This window comes from Ctenopharyngodon idella, chromosome 14, assembly GCF_019924925.1.
Source record: "Ctenopharyngodon idella isolate HZGC_01 chromosome 14, HZGC01, whole genome shotgun sequence".
Taxonomy (NCBI): domain Eukaryota; kingdom Metazoa; phylum Chordata; class Actinopteri; order Cypriniformes; family Xenocyprididae; genus Ctenopharyngodon; species Ctenopharyngodon idella.
Genome location: NC_067233.1, coordinates 23,495,758 through 23,515,880, shown reverse-complemented (window position 1 = coordinate 23,515,880; position 20,123 = coordinate 23,495,758). Strand labels below are relative to the sequence as shown.

General features: G+C 34.3%; 1 protein-coding gene across 1 annotated transcript in view; it reads right to left on the bottom strand.

The window, feature by feature from the left end:
• The window catches only part of trpc7b (transient receptor potential cation channel, subfamily C, member 7b), a 58,612-nt gene that overhangs the window by 13,734 nt on the left and 24,755 nt on the right, over positions 1-20,123 (bottom strand). Inside the window, exons 3-7 of the mRNA XM_051860965.1 lie at positions 19,795-19,977; positions 14,084-14,248; positions 11,795-12,011; positions 10,493-10,726; positions 8,182-8,446 (exon numbers count right to left, since the gene is read on the bottom strand). Coding sequence (XP_051716925.1) covers positions 8,182-8,446; positions 10,493-10,726; positions 11,795-12,011; positions 14,084-14,248; positions 19,795-19,977 — 1,064 coding nt within the window. The remainder of the gene's footprint in view (positions 1-8,181; positions 8,447-10,492; positions 10,727-11,794; positions 12,012-14,083; positions 14,249-19,794; positions 19,978-20,123) is intronic.

Sequence of the window (20,123 nt, the reverse complement as noted above, 5' to 3'; positions counted from 1 at the left end):
TCACGTCTCTCTCTCTCTCTCTCTCTCTCTCTCTCTCTCTCTCTCTCTCTCGGCTGAATTCATTGAACAGTGAGGCTACTTGAGCATGTTTGAGGATTCAGATTGTCATTCTCATTCTTTCTAGCACAAACCTGCTTTATGTGTAAATTAGTCTCAGTATTGATTGAGCCTTATTCACTAAACGAACACACCCTAACACTCAGAACGACCCGCAAGATGGGGACAAAGGAGCGCAATTACTTTCCGCACAACAGGCACTAAAACACAGATGGCGCATGGAAAGACATGATGCAATTAGTTAAACTTCCTCTCTTTCTTACATTTATATATATCAATACATACAACATGCATGTAGATTACACAAAACCATCATTAGCTAAAACTAAAACATTTTTTTTTAGTTGAAAAAATATGGTTAACTGAAAAAAATATATTGAAAATTAGATGAAAAACTCATTGAAAACAAAAAAGACTAAACAAAAATGAGAAATGTTACCTTGGCAATGGCAACTAACTGAAATAAGTTAAAGTTGAAGCACTAAAATTGAAAATAAATAAAAATTAAAACTGAAAAAAAAAAAAAAAGAAAAAATAACATTAACAATAAAAAAATGACAAAAGCACATACAAAATTATTAAAATTTAAATCTAAATGACAATGAAAACGTATAAAGTTAAAGCTAATTCAAAATATGAATAAAAAATTTATATAAATATAAAAATTGAGATATTTCACCCCTAAATCAGATCTTAATGGGATTTATTATCTTTATGCAAATGCATAATTTCTTATGTTTTATATGTGATTTTAAAGTGAAATGAGACCTGGATGTGCTTTTGATGTGTCATTGCTCTCCAATTATAACGCATTCTGAGCAAACTATCTCTCTCCCTTGACAAGTGTCATTGTGTTTGTGTGATCAGATTGTGCCATTGTCTTTCAAGTATTAGCTTTCGCCAGCACTTCTTCAATACTGTCCACTTACACACACACACACGGCCCCAAGAGAGATCATTATCACATCCACCTGCATCACACACACGCAAGACATTGAGCCGCAGAGAGACTGCATGCACACACACACACGCGCACGCACACAGAGAGAAGTATCTGTGCTCTAACCTTTAAGGCTTGTTAGCACACCCGTGAGTGTTTCCACATTGCTGAACCTCAGAACAAACTGTCTGCCGTTCATTTCCCATGATTCATTGTCGCACATCACACTGAACCCAGGGAAACGCTGTAATGCTGGATGGAAAAACCAGGGTTATTATCATTAACTAAAACTCAAATTATTAAAAAACATTTCTGTTCATTGAAATAAAGCTAAAATAAAATAAAATATTAATTAAAAAACTTAAACTAAATTAAAATTAGAAAATGTAGAAAAAGTAGAAAATGTTGCCTGAAATAAGCACTAATATTTTTAACTTGAAATAAATAAAAAAGAACTAAAACCAAAATTGAAATAAATGTAAATTAGACCTAAATAGCAATATTTTAAAAAAATTATAATAAAATGACAAAAGCACATAATGAAATGACAAAAAATAAACTAAAATTAACATAAAAACTAAAAAATAATATAATAAAAGCTAATTAAAAATATGAATAAAACTTTAATAAAACTAAAATAAAAACTAAAAATAACCCTGGGGAAACATCTGCAGAACAGCAGCAGCTGACGACCAGAGAGTTTGAAAAGTTCACGTCAGATAATTACATGAAATCACATTTGCAATTCGGCAAACTTCCATAATATGACATATTTCTGAGCTCAATTAAGTATTCAGTTGGAAATAATGTACAGTCAGTGGTACTTTTTAATAGAAACTTTTGCTATTCTATTTTCAAAAAGTCAGCTAAATTATTAAAAGTATGAAATATTCCGGGCTGAATCTGTTGAGGCTGAATTGTCATTTTGTGGCACTAGCACAGCTAAACGTCAACTACTATCTTTATACTTTTGAAATATAAAAACTGGCTTTGTCAGCAGAAACGTTGTTTCAGAGGTGTAAAGTTATTTTTCATAGCAAATTATGAAAGCAAAAATAATTTCCTCATTTGAATAACATGCACTGATGAATCATGCAAAATAAAACCACAATGAAGTAATAACATTACATGTTGTATTTAAGCACTTCTAAAAGTTCACGACACACACTGATAAAATGTATATGAAAATGCATGAACTGATAAAATGTATAGTCTTAATGCACTGCAAGTCAATTTGAATAAAAGCACCTGCCAAATGCATAAATGTAAATGAAATGTCCAGCGGTCAGGGGAAGGTGACAAGCACAGTCTGACTTCATCAAACACAATTTGCGTTCATGCATTTGGCAGATGCTTTTATCCAAAGTTACACTTCATTCAAGGTAAACATTTGATCAGTTCATGCATTCGCTGTGAGTCAAACCCATCACATTGGCATTGTTAGCGCCACGCTCTACTGCTTCAGCTCCTGTGAAAATGCCTCTTTTTGATGCGTTCTGAACTTGTATGTTGCTATATTTGAAGTCTTCTATTTACAGATTCTTATTCCTCCAAATTAAGATTCCGTCTTCCACATCTGAGGTTAGTTAAGTTCATTTGAGTCGCAGAGGTGTTAGACTGTCTCATGACTAATGAGTTCCACATTCTCCATGTGAACTTTATCAAGGCCCGCTGGGAGAAGCTGCATGTTGCTCTTTAAGGAGCTGCAGATGAGTCCAGATCCACACTGCCCTCTACTGACAACTATCACACAACTATTTAGAACATGCATTACCGGGAACTGAATAGAATTTAGATATTTACATATATGAACTAAACAACATGACTTAATATTCAAATAATAATAATAATAATAATTTAATAAATTTATATGTATGTTTACATATATATATATATATATATATATATATATTAGGGGTGTGACGAGACGTAGCTCATGAGATGAGACGAGACGAGATTTTTACACAGTATTTTTAAGAAATCCTCAATGACGAAATACATGACTAGAAAAATAGTCTGCAGGCGAATTTGAAATGTTTTAACTAATCTTCTAATGAATGTCATTTCAGTTCTACTTTCTGAGTATGAATTATCATATGCAGTACTGTAAAAGACAACAATACTCAAGCACTGTAAAAGGTTTTCCCACAAACTCAACTGACTGGCTTCTCTCCTGTATGATTTCATATGAGAACTTCTGACCTCCTAACTGAACAAATTGATCATAGAAATAAAAACAGTATAAATAAAAATGAATAACAAAGTTTTCTCTTAGTCTTAAGTGCAAACGATAAGTGCAACCATAACTAAAGTACTCTCTCAATATTCAAAGTGCAAATGGAGACCAAATTTTTCTTCAAGCATGATACAGAGCTAAGAGATGGTACAACTACACAGCCCAGCCTAAGATAGCTTTCATACTGGGGTATATTTGCATGCATCAGGGAGCCGCTTTCAAAATGTGGGGTATTGAAATCTCGTTTTAATGTGCGCTCGCGTTTTTCTTTCAATTTCGTGATCACACATACTCTGTGAATAGGGAGCGACGGTGCTGAGCGCATTCTACAAGATAAGACATTTGTCAGACGCTTAGGCTCTGTTGTGCAACGAATCCTCCGCCATGGTCTTGTCAGTCATCTCGTTACTAACTCTCGTCACATGATCTGTGAACTCTGATTGGTTGGATGAGCTGCATTGAATTGAAGTGACCGTTATCCAACTGAATTAAATGTTTTTTTTTATTTCTATAAAAGCAAAACGACAGTGGAGGCATAATGTAAACGTAGCAGTGGAATATTATATCCTAATTCCACCTTCACACTCCGTCATGGCAATTTCGCCAGACAGCTTTTCACCTCGACAAGAAATCTTGTCACATTTTAGATCACGTGGCATGAGATAATAATATTTATAATAATAATAATAATAATAATAATAATAATTATTATTATTATCATCATTGTTAATAACTTAATTAATTTGAATATGATTTATTTTGTGTCCTGCAGGAGTGTTGGGATGAACATTTATGTGAAAAAACAATGTAAACATGTAAAATGTTCCAAAACAACATAAAAATCCCAATGAGGTTTGATTTGTTACAGTGTTTTTTGGGGAAGGTTTTCGGTCCTGTGGCAGGTGTTGCACGTCACCACGTTACAGTGAACCTGAAAGTCGTGTGGCTAGATTTCCCCGTCCACATCAGGCTTGAGCTCTTGGCTGATTCAGATTAAATCAGGCCGTCGGCTGCTTCAGAGACAGCTCATTGATTACATCTGCTCTGTGGCTCTTATTGTCCTAAAACCAGTCTCCATCTCAGCAGGGCGCTCTGTGATGTGCGCCAAATGATTAAAATCAACGCCTCCTCTCGCGCGTCCCTCTGACAGGCTGAGATACGTCGATGGGACGCCGTCACTCCTCCCGCCTCGACTTTCCATTTAGAGGCATCACGGAGGAGCGTAACCATGGCGACGCTAACAGGGTTTCCGTGGGCCGTTACGGGCCAGTAGCTGGCGAGCTGAGGCGGTGCATCACTTTTAATCAGCATGCTAATTTCCCACCTACAGCGAACAAAACTAGCAGCACAGACACAACACATGATAATTAGAACGAAACGCGCATATGAAGCAACATTAGCCAACATGAATGAGATCTTTTAAATCTGTCAATGTATTTTCTGGGTGTGTGACTTTTCGTCTATGATAATAACGTAATTGTTGTTTCTGTAACAGTGTGGAAGCTGACACTGTCACTCACTTTGCAAAACAAAAACTGGCCTTTCACTGATGCAGATTAGTAGATTGCAGTTAAAATGACCACAAAATTCAACGTAAGGGGCAAAAATGCCTCTGAATGAGTTTTTGACATTTTTATACGATAGTTACGCAATATCACATGAGCGTGTTGTTTGCGATATCTGCGCTATTGCAAATGATTGACAGTTCAATAAACAAAGTTTTTTTCTCTATTTCACCAACAAATAGACCCACATCAAAACCGTAGTGCGTCTCCGAACAACTTACATCAGTGTTTCATTCTGATCCTGAATGAATCAGCGTTGTTGAACGAGTCAATGATTCAATGAACTATTCATAGAGTCGCTTGCTTCATTCCTGAGTGAATCAGCTGCTTGAACAAATCGGCTGAATGAATGACTCAATAAGACAGTGACAGTGAAGTATCATTTAATTTTTTAAAATATTTAAATATTCACAATATTACCATAACATTTATGCAATTGTAACTGCGGTGTAAATAAATGCTGCTAGATGCAGCTTCAAAATATAGTCTAATTATCATTATTGACAAAATCCCAGAAAATATCAAGATAATTATATGTCAATATCACACTCCCCTAAAAAAATGAAAAGACTTTCATGGACGCTTAGTATTTTTGTCTGGTTTTCTAGTATATATTTATCTAGTATAATATTTAAACATTCTTAAATCAAAATGCATTTACTTGAAAAGCAAAATGACTGAAAAATGAATTAAAATTATTTACGTGCCATGCCTAAAACAAGAAAAAATATCTGCCAATGAGGTCATAAAAATAAACTTACTTCAAAGGGAAAAGAATATTATTTTTTGACCCCATTGGCTAAAATTTTTATTTGTTTCAAGAAAAAACTTCTCAGAAAACAAGACCTAATATCTTATGTAATTTTGCTTCTCAGTAAAATGTATATCTTAAGAATGCTTAGATATTCATATTCAAGACAAAAATACTGAGTAAGAAAATCAGTTTTTTCACTGTATGACAAAAGCTGACCAGCTTTTGCTGATTTCTCCAGAGGAATTTTAGGAGAAACGTCTAGACAAGTTCTCTAACTAAGGTTTTGGATCTTCGGGTTTTCTTGTCTATAATGAGGAGAAATTTCTAGCAATTTATGAGGCGTTTGGATCTTTTAACTGAAAGACAATGAAAGTAGCAGTGCGGGAGAACGGCCCCCGTGAGAACCAGCGGTGAGGCTCGTTCTGTTTGCTTTGAAATGAGGCCGGACCGCAGGGATCCCCTTCAAAACGAGCTGACCAGAACCTAAAACCCATTTGCAGAGCGATTTGGAAAAGATTACAGCTGAGCCATTCTCTCATAAGCCTGACATATCTCTGCACAGAATACAAATCAGCACTTACTGCTTCAAAACAGCACTCACGCTAATGTAAGATGACAGCAGAGAGAGAGAGAGAGAGTTTGAGTATGAACAGTGAAATTTTGACAATTCACACAGAAGTTTGTCTTTTACCTGTCAGAAGTCAAGCTCCGCGGTTTACAAATAACATTTCAGCAGCAGTTATTTGGTTATGTAGCCTATGTTTGTGTATTTTGGTGCCTTACATTTTGGCCCTATACGAGGAAAACAGCATCATAAAGTCAATAAATAATGCCTTGTTGCAGAAGTGTAGGGTCTGTTTGCAGCAGTGGATCACAATTGGAGAATTTTAACCCGAAAATAGCAGGGACAAACAACAGTAAATGCATGTCAGTGCAACTAACACTTCACTCTAAAAAATGCTGGGTTGTTTCAACCCAAATTTGGGTCAAATATGGACAAACCCAATCACTGGGTTCAAAATTTAATTAAAAACTTTAACCTAACCATATTTGACCATGTTTGTCCATATTTGACACAAATTTGATTTGAAACAACCCAGCATTTTTTTTAGAGTGTTTATTTGTTCATATACATGGAGAAAACACATCGTAATTGAATCGAAACATGCAGCCGATCACGAATGAGATCACGTTTGTGTATCAATTTGTTCTACACTAAAAAAATGCTGGGTTAAAAACAACCCAAGTTGGGTTGAAAAGGGACAAACTCAGCGATTGGGTTGTTTTACCCCAGCGGTCGGGTTAAATGTTTGCCCAACATGCTGGGTAGTTTTATTTAACTCAACTATTGTTTAAAAATTACTGTATTGCTCGCTGAAAATGAACCCAAAATAGGTTGAAAATTAAAAATCAGGCACAAAATTACTAGAGACAACAGTAATAATCAAAAGGTGAACATTTATTAATAAACCATTTTTATTGGTTAATTATTATTAATTAAACTTAATAATAAATGTTAATTTCCAACATATTTTGGGTTCATTTTAAGTGAGCAATACGGTAATTTTTAAACAATAGTTGAGTTAAATAAAACTACCCAGCACATTGGGCAAACATTTAACCCAACTGCTGGGTTAAAACAACCTAATCACTAGGTTTGTCCATTTTCAGCCCAGCATTTTTTAGAGTGTATGAGAAAAATATGGAGATCTTCACTAAGACCTTCTGCTTGATGATTCTCCTGAGAAATGAGCCTAGAAACATTCTAGTTTCAGTAGAGGAACGTCTCAAATTGTGCTTTACATTCACAAATAGTCTGCAATCAAAAGTCTCAAAACTCAATATGACCACAAACATTTCTCATCAAAGATCAAATGATCTGATCTACTCCATATTCATTTAGCTCTATATCTTACTATATGACAACTATTAACTTCTTTGTGTCTATGTTTATTTCTCCAGAGGGATTTTGCTGAAGTTTGGGGTCTTTTGAATGCATATGCTAGCACAACGATCCATATAACTGTGTACAGTTACAGAGAAAACACTTTGCATATTTTTTGTTGTTGATGTCAAAGGTCAAGTGTCCAATCAAATTCTATGGTAATTTGTTGCAAATCTATCTGACACTGAACAGAAGCTTGTCAAATTGTCAACATGGACAGGCTGTTCCTTCCAAAACATGAACAAAAAATACACAAAATAAGATGAAATTAAATCCGGTTTCACTTGCAGTGAGGATAAACATGGTGTGTGTCGACCACAGTGTGTTTCATGTGGTGAATTACTGGCTTTTACGAACCAAACACTCAAATTATAAAGACTATAAATCAATTCTGCTCATTTACAAATGTCACGTTAATAGCTGAAAATATTGTTGGACAGTTGAGGGTCACAGTAATGTTAATGACTTTCAGTGATGTAAATAAAAATGTGATTTTTTCTTTATGCATAATAAGTAATTTACAGTTCAGCCAATGCCACATGAATAATTCACATATTGTTGGCCAATTGTAGATAACAATAATATTAAATCATTTCAGTGAGACATGTTTAATTGAAATAAATATTAGATTTTTATTTATGACTGATAAACGATTTTACTGTTGTGTCTGTGTGTGTCACTCACGTGGTGAAGGCGGGGTTATATTTGGCCCCCAGATAATACGAGTACAGGTTGAACATGCCGATCATAAACGCCACGAAGACCATGATGAAGATGACCATGAACTTGAAGATGTCCTTGACCGTACGGCCCAGGGAGATCTGGAGCGGCCCGAAGCTCTCGTTGGCCGGGAGGATGTAGGCGATACGAGAGAAGCTCAGGACCACAGCGATGGCGTACAGACCCTCGGAGATGATCTGAGGATCCGACGGCCTCCACCTGTTCCTCGCTAAAAGAGACACATACGGAGACCTTCAATAAAAATACTGCTACATTCTGTAACTGGACAGGAGGAGGAATTTGATTCAGATTTAAAGGAATGATAAAGTGTGCTCAGGTTTGAAGGTTTGAACTCAAAGAGAATCAGGAGGAGGAAGTCAAAGGTGGATAATGCTAATGAAGACTTTGTTCAGAGATTCTCAGTGAACACAATGAAGATCAAACACAAACACACACACACACACACACACACACACAGTCAGAGGTAAAGCAGATTCAAAGATTTCACCAGCACATACACTCTTTATATACGTATTTATATAAGTTCTGTGATTTCAGAGGCTGCGATATCACTTTCACACCAGCAGATAGCAGCATTGATAACAGATATCAGCTCTGAGCATCATTGTGTGTGTTCACAATGGTCAATAACACTATCTCAGCAGTATGTATTCTGTATACAGGGAATATTGGAGCAACCTACTATTATTTCCAAAGCCATACTGCACAAGTTCAGTGTTATTTTAGTTTTGTTTATATACTATTATAGTATTTATTAATATTTTGAATTAACTTTTGTTTTATATTTTTTCTTTTCAAAAAAAAAAAAAAACTATAAGGGCATATTTAAAATAAAATAAAATTAAATAAAATAAAACTAATAAAAATGACAAAAAAATCTAAAACTTTGATTAAAATTAAAACAATGTAAAATATAAAAAATAAAATAAAACTAATAAAAATGACCAAAAAAAATCGAAAACTGATTAAAATTAAAACAATGTAAAATATAAAAATAAAATAAAATAAAATAAAACTAATAAAAATGACAAAAAATTCTAAAAATTTAATTAAAATTAAAACAATGTAAATTACAAAAATACTTATAAAAATATAATAGTAATATAATAGTAATAGTTTCTCAATGATACTAAAATAAAAAAGCTTTCATCTAATATTTATATTTTATTTTATTTAATCTTTTTTCAAATATCAAAAAAGGTTTTAGTTAGTTAATATTAACAACATATATACATATATATATATATATATATATATATCAAACCAAAAATGATTCAGACATTTTTTACATTTTTGATATATTTTTACTAGTGGGTGCAGGACACTATAGTTCATTTAAGTGAGGATAGCAAAATAAAGTAAACTGTGACATATTATACCCAAAAATTCTTCATATACAGTGGACTACCAGTAAAATTGATAAAAATCTGAAACCAAAAATTATTCAGACACTTTGACCTGACCATGTTTTGCTCAAGTGTTATCTGACATAATTAAGAATAATTTTTTTCTGACACAGTTTAACTCTGAGATCTTGTCATATTTTATTACCATTTTTTAAAACTATAGTGAATAAACTGTATTAATGAATGAAATGTTCAAGGTGTCTGAATAAATTTTGGTTTGACTGTGTGTGTGTGTGTGTGTGTGTGTATATATATATATATATAAAATGGCTATTTAAGTAATTTATTGCTTGGATATTAGGCAGTAGCCTACATAACATTTAAGGCAGAACATAAGAGTTAAATCTAATCTATTAGTTCTCAGAAATAATATACAGCTAAAAGTACAGCAGTGGAGATGTGAAGCGTAAAGTCAGACTGGTCACGCTAACCACAGATTTCAGCTGAGCTAATGATGCTAACAGACCTACAGTTCTGCATCGCTGCCTCCTCATTAATGATTCTGCCTAAAACACCTGCACTGCTTTCTACAGTCAGATACCGCACAAAAATGTACTATGGCAAACAGACTTTCAGCTAAAATACTATAATCAGTTGATGTGGGGCAATACAACTATGCTAAACTGGTATTATTTACCGTTGTCATCAACAAAAAGGTAATGACAGAAAGATTCTGATGCTTGTCTACTGTCAATTTGTAGGACAATTATTTTATTTATTAATCAGAACCACACATTATGGACACGTTCTCATTACTGTAATGTAATAATGTCCTCCAGTCATTCTGTCAAGAGTTCAGACAGACATGTGATGATCTGCAGGCGTTTGAACTGCATGCATTTACACACCATATGTGAAGTAGGCGACGTCCGCAGGAAGTGATGCGTTGCTAATGTCGCGGTTGGGAACGTGCAGGTCGACATAGAGCTGAGCTTTAGACGCCTTGAGGAACGCCATGAGACGAGCAGTGAAGGAGGCCACGAAGATCGACAGCATCCCAAAGTCTAAAACGTTCCACAGGTGCATGACGTACTCGCGCGGACCGTCGACCCAGATCTCCTTACACTCCGACCAGATCATACCTGAAACACACACAAACACACACACACACGTTGGGTTTCCATGTTTTATTTGGACATTCCATAGACAAAATGATTTTTATACTGTACAAACTATATATTCTGTTCCTTAACACTAACCCGACCCCTAAATCCACCCATCACAGAAAACTTTTTGCATTTTTATGTTTTCAAAAAACATGATTAATACGCTGTTTTCCTAATGGGGACCAAAAAATGTCCCTATAAGGACAAGGATTTTGGATATTGTGATCCTCGTGGGGATATTTTGTCCGCATAATGTAGAGTTTACCTGAACCAAACACACACACACACACAGCAGATCAAATCCGGATGCTTGCCTGCAGAGAAACACACATCTGAATTTGTATTTTTTGAATCTGAATGCAAGGCTTTAAATGGGTTTACTATAAATAAAAGCATTACTAAATCTCTCAAAACGCTGCTCATCTCAAATCATGTCAGCTAATAAATCATCATTTAAATATAAAGAATAAACTATTTCATATGTCTTTTGACCCTTGCCTTAGACTAAAATACTATTACATTTGAAAAACTTTGAATGTTTTTTGAATGTGTTTTTTCAGAAAATAATTTGCTCCTGACTATTCGCACTAGATCAAAATTGCATTGTTATAAAATAAGATAAAGATAAGAAATAATTTCAATCAGAAATAATTTAAAATACAAGTTAATAAAATGAAAATATATGTCTGTAATACTACAGTGGCTGTTTAAATCCCTGACTCTAAGTAAATAAATATTATTAAAATGATTAATAATTAAATTTCTATTAAAACAAAACATTTGAAAATAACATCCTCTCAAAATGGAATAAAATCTGCATTATATTTTCTGACACACATGGGCATACAGATGTTGTGAAACACATTGAAATGCACCTATAATCAGCATAATTTTACCTTCCATTACCTGTGCAGACACAGCTCAGCAGGAACAAGAATAACACATAGACACACACACACACACACACACACACACACACACACACACACACACACACAAACCCTAAACCATTTCAATCTTTCCCCATCATGCAGCAGGCCTTACCCAGAACCCATTTCATGATGAGGAGCTCGGTCCAGGAGAACTGTGTGGTCTTGACACGGAACACCTGTCGCGGATGGTCCGTTATGGTCTCGTTGGGGAGGTTCTTCACACCCTCGAATCGGTCTGACGCGTTCAGAATCAACAGACCCAGAAAGATGGTGAACGACACGGCGTGAGCGACAAACTTCATGAAGGGACTCCGTAATATCTGACCCAACTGAGACAGAGAAATATGAACATGAGAAACTATATATGAAGCATCCTAAAAATATTTTGTTATATATATATATATATATATATATATATATAAACACATGAGTATTAAATAATTCCATTGTGATATATCATTTATTTTAAACGCTCTACCTTATATCAATAACAGCAGATGGATTCGCTCACAGACACCGCTCTCACTGGATGTTTATGAAGCTATATTTCTCCAAAAGATCATCAGAGATTTTCTCCAAAATCAATCATTTGTATTCAGTCCGTGTTTTTCTCACTGCAGATGACGTGAAGGTTTTGATTGCCCTCGAGTTCAAGTGTCTCGCACACAATACCTTCATCATCATCATCATCATCAGTCGAGTAATCATCTATCTGCTTGGCATTCAACACCTTTATCTCTCAGACAGTGAAAGTTTAAATGCTTTAATGAGGCATAACTCTGTTATGAGTTGTCTTGCTGTCTACATAGGCAGCTCCCTTAGTAAGGCGGCATCCTAACTCAAAATGACCCTCATAAAAGAGTGAATTAGAACATTCTATAGGCAGAATCACATAAATAGCACTCTTCATGTGAATCACAACTGATTTCAATTGAGTTTGATGCTAACATGTTGCAAAGCTAATGCAATGATTCACTAACAAGCATGAAAATATATAGCACACACATATATTAGGTGATATTGTCCATTTTTAATTAGAACTTTTAATTATAAAATTTTTTAGTACTGAATGAAACAATAATATAATATAATATAATATATAATATAATATAACTGACGTTTCTCAACTATATATGTATTAAACAGCTTTATATATTTATATAGCTGTATATATATTTACAAAAATGTATAGCTTATATTTTTAACAATATATGTAATATACATGTATAAATATATAACTGTATATTTAAGTTTTAATCAATATAAAATCAGAATATATTTTTGGTACTGGAAGAAACATAAAATAAAATAAAATAAAATAAAATAAAAAACACATTTTTTATTATGTTAACTTTTTTCTCAACTCTGCCACAAAAAGCTTTATATGCTCTGATTGGCTGTATCATGTCACAGCGATTTCTCTTTAGGTTTTGGAATGGAAAAGATAAAACACACATACATTTATCTAAATCTAAATCTAATTTCTATTGTCTCATATAAAGCTAATTAAAATTATTCTAGACTAATCCTAAACCTAAAACAATGATAGTTAAGTAAATAGTCTCTCACACACACACAAATATACACCTTCTCTGTGAACCTCGAATGCCCTTTCCTCTCTCTCTCTCTCTCTCTCTCACACATCTCAAGAGACGCCACAGTTCTTCCTGTCTGACGAGCTCTGATTAGATTTCAATCCCAAACCCTTCACAAAAGTCTCCCAGTGTGTGTGTGTGTGTGTGTGTGTGTGTGTGTGTGTAGGGTTCTCTCTCAGCTGATATCTCTCCATGAGACAGCGTGTGTTGAAGTGCCCATCAAACACAGAGTCAGTGTGTAAATCCACTTCCTCAGGATGGAAATGAAACATGTTTATCTGTGCTTATGCTTAGGTGAGTCTGTTCGTAATAGAGTTTGGAGAGGTGTGTGTGCGTGTATCTGTATGTTTATTAATGTGTGTTTATGGAAAAGGTGAAGCTTTTACCCAGTTATATGAATTTTAAAGTGTCTTATCATAGAAAATTGGATTTTTCTTACTCTTTCTGAAATGTAAAAACACTTTTCCCCATTTACAGAATCAAAATTGCAAAAACAGCTTGTTCAGATGCATTCATGATTTGAAAGTAGTTATTAAAGAGATATTGTCTGGGTTGAGACACAGTGTAATGGCCAGAGTGAAGGTAAATGGTCCTGTAAACTAAATAACAGCTGTTTTTAGAGCAAGAAACCTGCACATAAGTCGTCTTATACTACTAAATATCCACAACAGTGTGGATTAAAATGTCTTTAAAACAGCTGCCCAGAGAAATGCAGACAGTCACTCTTGACTCAGAGGTCATCTTCTCATCTGAAGAGACAGATGAAGCTTAGAGAAACAGGAGAGATGTGGACGTGTGTGTGTTACCTTGCTACAGGGCATGATCCAGTAGGCGATGGCGAGGAAAGGCAGTCCGACAGTTACGCCCAGAACTGTCAAACACTTCACACCGATGGACTGCTGCCGCAGACCCGACAGATTCTCGTACCAGATCGTCAGCAGCTGCTGCTGGCAGTTTGGATGAGCCACAAACTGAGACACATGGAGAGAAGAGCACCATGACAAATCATATTAGAGGAAAACACATTTTCTACACATTTTGTGCACTTATTGTGGCTGAATTCAGCAGCAGAATATTGAAATATGGTAAAATGTGTTAGACATTGGATAGTCATACATTACCTTAGAGTAAAACTGTAAATATTGATCTATGATGAAAAATATTCTACAATTTTTGTAAATAAATAAATGCACATGTACAATTTACGATTACAATTAATAGTGTTTTTTTGTTTTGTTTTTAAATATGTAAATTCCAAATGTATAAGAACTGATAATAAATAATACATGAAGATGATAAAAGAATCTTCTTTTATTTATTCATTTTTAAAGAAATTTTAAAGTCAAAATTAAAATTTAAAATTAAAATTATTTTGATAAAAAATGATCAAAGTGTTTGTCTGACCAATGGCAGACTACTGTCCTCTAAATATAATATAATATAATATAATATAATATACACACACTGGAATTTTAATGAATTTTTAATTAAATTTTAATGTTTTTGAAAGAATCTTATGCTCATCAAGACTACATTTATTTGATGAAATATACAATAAAAACAGTAATATTGTAAAATATTATTACAGTTTAAAATAGCTGTTTTCTATGTGAATATATAGTAAAATGTAATTTATTCCTGTGATCAAAGCTGAATTTTCAGCATCATTACTCCAGTCGTCAGTGTCACATGATCATTCTAATCATTCTGGCTCTGAGCAGTTTTCCTAATGCTGAGGAATCCAGCCACTGGTGTTGTGCGGAGCTGTAGCTCTATTAGACAGGTGAACGTGTGTGTTTCTTTACAGAAGATAACACTAGCATTGAGATGCCCTCAGAGAAACAGACAGATGGTGACACTGATTTAAGGTGAGCTGCCGGGCCGCTGTGTGATCCAGATCCGCGCTGGATCCGCCGAAAGCTGACAGTGTGTGTGTGTGTTTGCTCAGAGTATAATAGACAATCTATTTCAGAAGTTACAAGCCATATACCATTCTCAACCTTAAATTGCCCTGCAGACCACACACACACACACACACACACACACACACACACACACACTCTCTCTCTCTCTCTCTCTCTTCCCACCTGAAGCTTGCCTGTCTTTAGTGATCCATTCAATTCTGACATAGAGAGTATGATAGCAGTTATCACAGTGTGTGTGTGTGTGTGTGTGTGTGTGTGTGTGTGTGTGTGTGTGTGTGTGTGTGTGTCTGACACCGTGACACACACGAATCTGAGGTCACGTGAACTTTGTACCTGGTTGCCATAGCAACAGTCCCAGCATCCCTTCTGATTGCTTTAATGAAAATTGTCTCATATTCATCTGAATAAACTAGATGTTTAGTGTCCATCTACAAAAGGCATCAATTTGTATTTATGCATAATTTATATTTTAATCTGCATAATTTTTAAAAGCTGAACTTGAAATGATTTGATTTGCATAATTTTTAAAAGTTAAACGTGAATGTGTTTCATATGCATAATTATTTTTTTACTGGGTGAAGAGTTTCTGATTAATTGATTCCCAGGGATTTTTTCTGCCATCAAATCATCCTTTACATTTGGAAGCCATAATGAAAAGTGATATTGTTCTCAGTAATATGGATACAGTATGTTGTATTCCAGATTTTTTCATTTCTTTTCACTTCCTGTCATCTCTAAACTAACTAAACCAGCAGTGTCTTCTGGAGAGCTTTAGAGCTCATCTTAATCAACTCTACACACAAAGCACACAAACTAAATTGCATTGTCAACATTCACAATTATAACAAGTTGTAATCAATTTTGGATTCTTTAATTGATGCCCTCAACTCAAGGCTCACTGGTAATTATGATATTGTGGCATTCAAGCGCGCTCATCTCATAAATATGATGATTGCAATGTTCCTTGAAGGCTTTATTTAACTCAAGGGTCTGTCATTGTCACGGATCTTCAGTCAATAAAACTATTACGATTTCATTCTCAATATGAAAATGATTAAGATTCAATCGACCTGGCCTGTAATGAGAGCTCCTCTCAGGAGGGTTTGGATTGAGTTGAGGGCAACAGGACTAATTACCCTCACATTATCTGGTTAACAAGGTCGTGAGCCCTTTAAACCCACAGCAGTGATGGATGACACGACAGATCATGATCTTCACATCATCCTCTGACATTCACTGCACTGAACAACTGCAATAAAAACACTGCAGTGGAAAATTAAATGATCACATCGACAAATTTTCATTCCAGTAAAGCTAAATAAATATATATTTAAAGTATTTATACATGGTTTTATTTGTTGTACCAATTTAAATTATGCTGATTTTATATAAACAAACAAAACAAACAAACAAACAACACACATTAATTAATTCATTTGTAAAGTATTTATACATCTTGGTTGTATTTGTTGTACCAATTTGATATATGCTAATTTTAAATAAATAAATAAATAAAGTATTTATAAATCATGGTTGTATTTTTGTAACTATTCAATTTATGCTGATAAATAAATAAAGTATTTATATATCATGGTTGTATTTATACATTATCTGTTGTATTGTAACAATTTAATTTATGCTTATTCTAAATAAATTAATAAATAAATAAATTTGTAAAGCATTTATACATCATGGTTGTATTTGCTGTACCAATTTACTTTATGTAAACAAACAAATAAATCAATAAATGTACGTATATTTATTTAAAAAAAAAAAAAAATTTACTGATATTTAATTGTAGCTATTTATTTATCAAAATAAACTAAACGAAAATGAGAAATGTTGCCAAGGCAACAAGCTGAAATAAAATAAGTTTTATGTTTTATTATATATCAGTTAATATTAACTCACTTCCGCTAATTTTCATATTTTTAAAATGGCATCCATCATTTTGAGATAAAATGCGAGACAGAAAATTTACCTTTTAACTATATAACTATAACTATATAACTTTTAACTATTTATAAACCTTTTAACTATAACCTGTATATCTACAGGAGATTTAAATAATCACATAATAAATCGGATATTATTTTCCTATTACTAAATATTTTTATTTATGTATATTTACAGCAGACAATCATGCGACTGACCACGTAAACAGCAGCACAAGAAACAATTACCATCCAAATAGAGTATAAGTCTCAGATGTTTCACCTAAAATGCCTGACGAGAAATCAAATGGAGACACAATAGTTGATATCAAGTACGATTATTGAGCCATAAAATGACTGCGGATAGCAGCTCAGATCATCTGATGAGAAATGTTTGAGTTCATATTGAGATCTCAGACAAATCTGAGCACAGTTTGAGAAATTGCTGCCGTCTCTTCTGAGACTGAGACACATGTGAGATTACTGGGCTCTTTTCAGGAGAAACATCTGAGACCCTGGCAAAGGTCTCTTTAGAGACTCCACACAGTCTTTTCCATCGTGACGCAGATCATCACAAGCTCCCTGGACACTTTACTGCCCGTCAGTGACTTCATGGTGTTTATCTTGTGAAATTAAAGCACTGCTGAGGCGTGTCACCACAAGCCTGCTGTCTCGGCTTCATTTCCTCTCTCTAATTTGTGTTTGTTTGACATTTAAACATTAAGATCAGAGTGGATGAAGCCAAAGGAAGTACAATTCTCCAAATTACAGATCATGATATTTACAATTCAGAAGGACAGAAACACACATGCATGACCTAAAAACTGAACTGCCTGTGCAAACTCACTCCCAGCCTCCTCATGAAGGTAATTTCATAAGAAAGCTGATGGTGCTTATTGTTATGAGAGCTCAGCATTGTGGAGTCAGTGGAGTGTGTGCTGAAGTCAGAAGGTGAGGAAGTTCTGAAGCTGTTAGCATGCAGAGGAGTGAGTTCTCCGTTTGAGACACAGTCGACCAATCAAGAGTTCAACTGAGGTGAAGAACAGAGCCGGTCAGATGCCTTATTAGAATCCAAACCTGAACACCTCTCCTCACCTCACGCCTCTGTATTCTCTTCCCAAACCTACTGAGCTGCCCACTGTCTGCTACTCTTAGGATCCATTCACAGAACATATTTTGCATTATCGCGTGTATCGCGTCTTTTGCAGCATCTCGCACATTATGGGGAACGTGATTTCTCTAAGTACAACATCTGTTTTGATCCTGGAACAACATTCCAATCAACCAATCAGATTTGAGGGACAATTTTGCAGTTAATGTCAAGTTTAGGCTTACAACAAGGTTTAGGTGCTTCTACATCAGTGTTGTTCTGCACTGCCGCCTTGAACTTGAGAACGCGGCGCGTCTGGTGTGAGGCACATGGCGCTTCATCTATAGCGCGTGCACAGAGAGCACACAAATTTCTTGCACTTGAACAGACAAATACACATACAAGTATGGCAAAAGGTGGAATTGAGAACTGTGAAATTATTCTCTTTAAAGTTTGTATGCCTACTTATTTTTTCAGTTATAATTAGCTAAAGCTGATAGTATCTTTGTTACCGAACGAAAGCCTAAAATATAGTTTGACTAAGTGAGCCAAATCTGTCTTGGCATCAGCATGCAATGAACATAACACTGATCGAATGCATTTATTCTCGAAGTTTTTTCTCGAAAAACAACGACTTTATTCTCAAATTTAATGAGTTTATTCTCAACATTTTATTTCAACTTTTTGTCTTGAAATTTAGCAAGTTTTTTTCTCCAAACAACGACTTTATTCTCAAAATTTAAGGAATTTATTTATTCTCAACATTGTATTTCGACTTTTTCTCAAAATGCGAGTTTAATCTCGCATTATAATGACTTTAATCTCAAGATGGTTTTATTTTTTTTATTATTGCTTGGTCCTAATCCTCTTCCGTAGATTTCTGTACTATTTAAAATATAGCTTGACTAAGTAAGCCAAATCTGACTTGTCATCAGTATGCACAGAACATGACACTGATCGAATGAGTGTTTATTCTCGACATTTTATTTTTACTTTTTTCTCTAAATTTAACGATTTGTTTTCTCAAAACACAACTTTATTCTCGAAATTTAATGTTTTTATTCTCAACATTTTATTTAGAATTTTTTCTTTAAATTTAATGAGTTTTTTCTCAAAACACAACTTTATTCTCAAAATTTAATGATTTTATTCTCTACATTTTATTTCGACTTTTTTCTCAAAATGTAACAATTTTTTTCTCAAAAAACAACTACTTTATTCTCGAAATTTAATAATTAAATTCTCAACATTGTATTTTGACTTTTTTTCTCCAAATTTAACGAGTTTAATGTCACATTATAATGACTTTAATCTCAAGATGGTTTTATTTTTGTATTATTTCTTGGCCCTAATCCTCTTCCATACGTTTTTGACATTTTTTATTAGTTTTTTTTTTTTTTTTTTAAAGAATGTCTATATGCCTTGGCAACTAGCTGAAATAAAATAATTTTTGCTTAGTTTTCGTCTCCATAACAGTTTGTACATGTGCGTCCACCAAAGGGTGCTTCATAAAACACCTTGAACTGCTGCATTACTGTGGTAGTTTGTAGTTAATAGAGCGTTCTCACCTTTTTGACTTCATATTTGATGGCGAGTTTGATGCGGCTCAGACAGGGTCTCTGTTGTTCTGCAGGAGGGATCTGGTCCACGTCACCGTTCAGAATGGCCTCCACTTCTTCTGTGTCACGGCAAAGATCCAGAACACCCACCACAAAGTCCTTACACTGCATAGACAACTTCCTGTAGTCATTCTGAGAGAGAGAGAGAAAGAGAGAGAGAGAGATTAGCCAGGATATATATTCTTTTGATTATGGTGTGAAATGATTGAGACATGTCTTTGTGAGGTTCGTCCAGAACTGATTTGCAAGATATAGAAAAGCTAAACTTTCTTCAATTA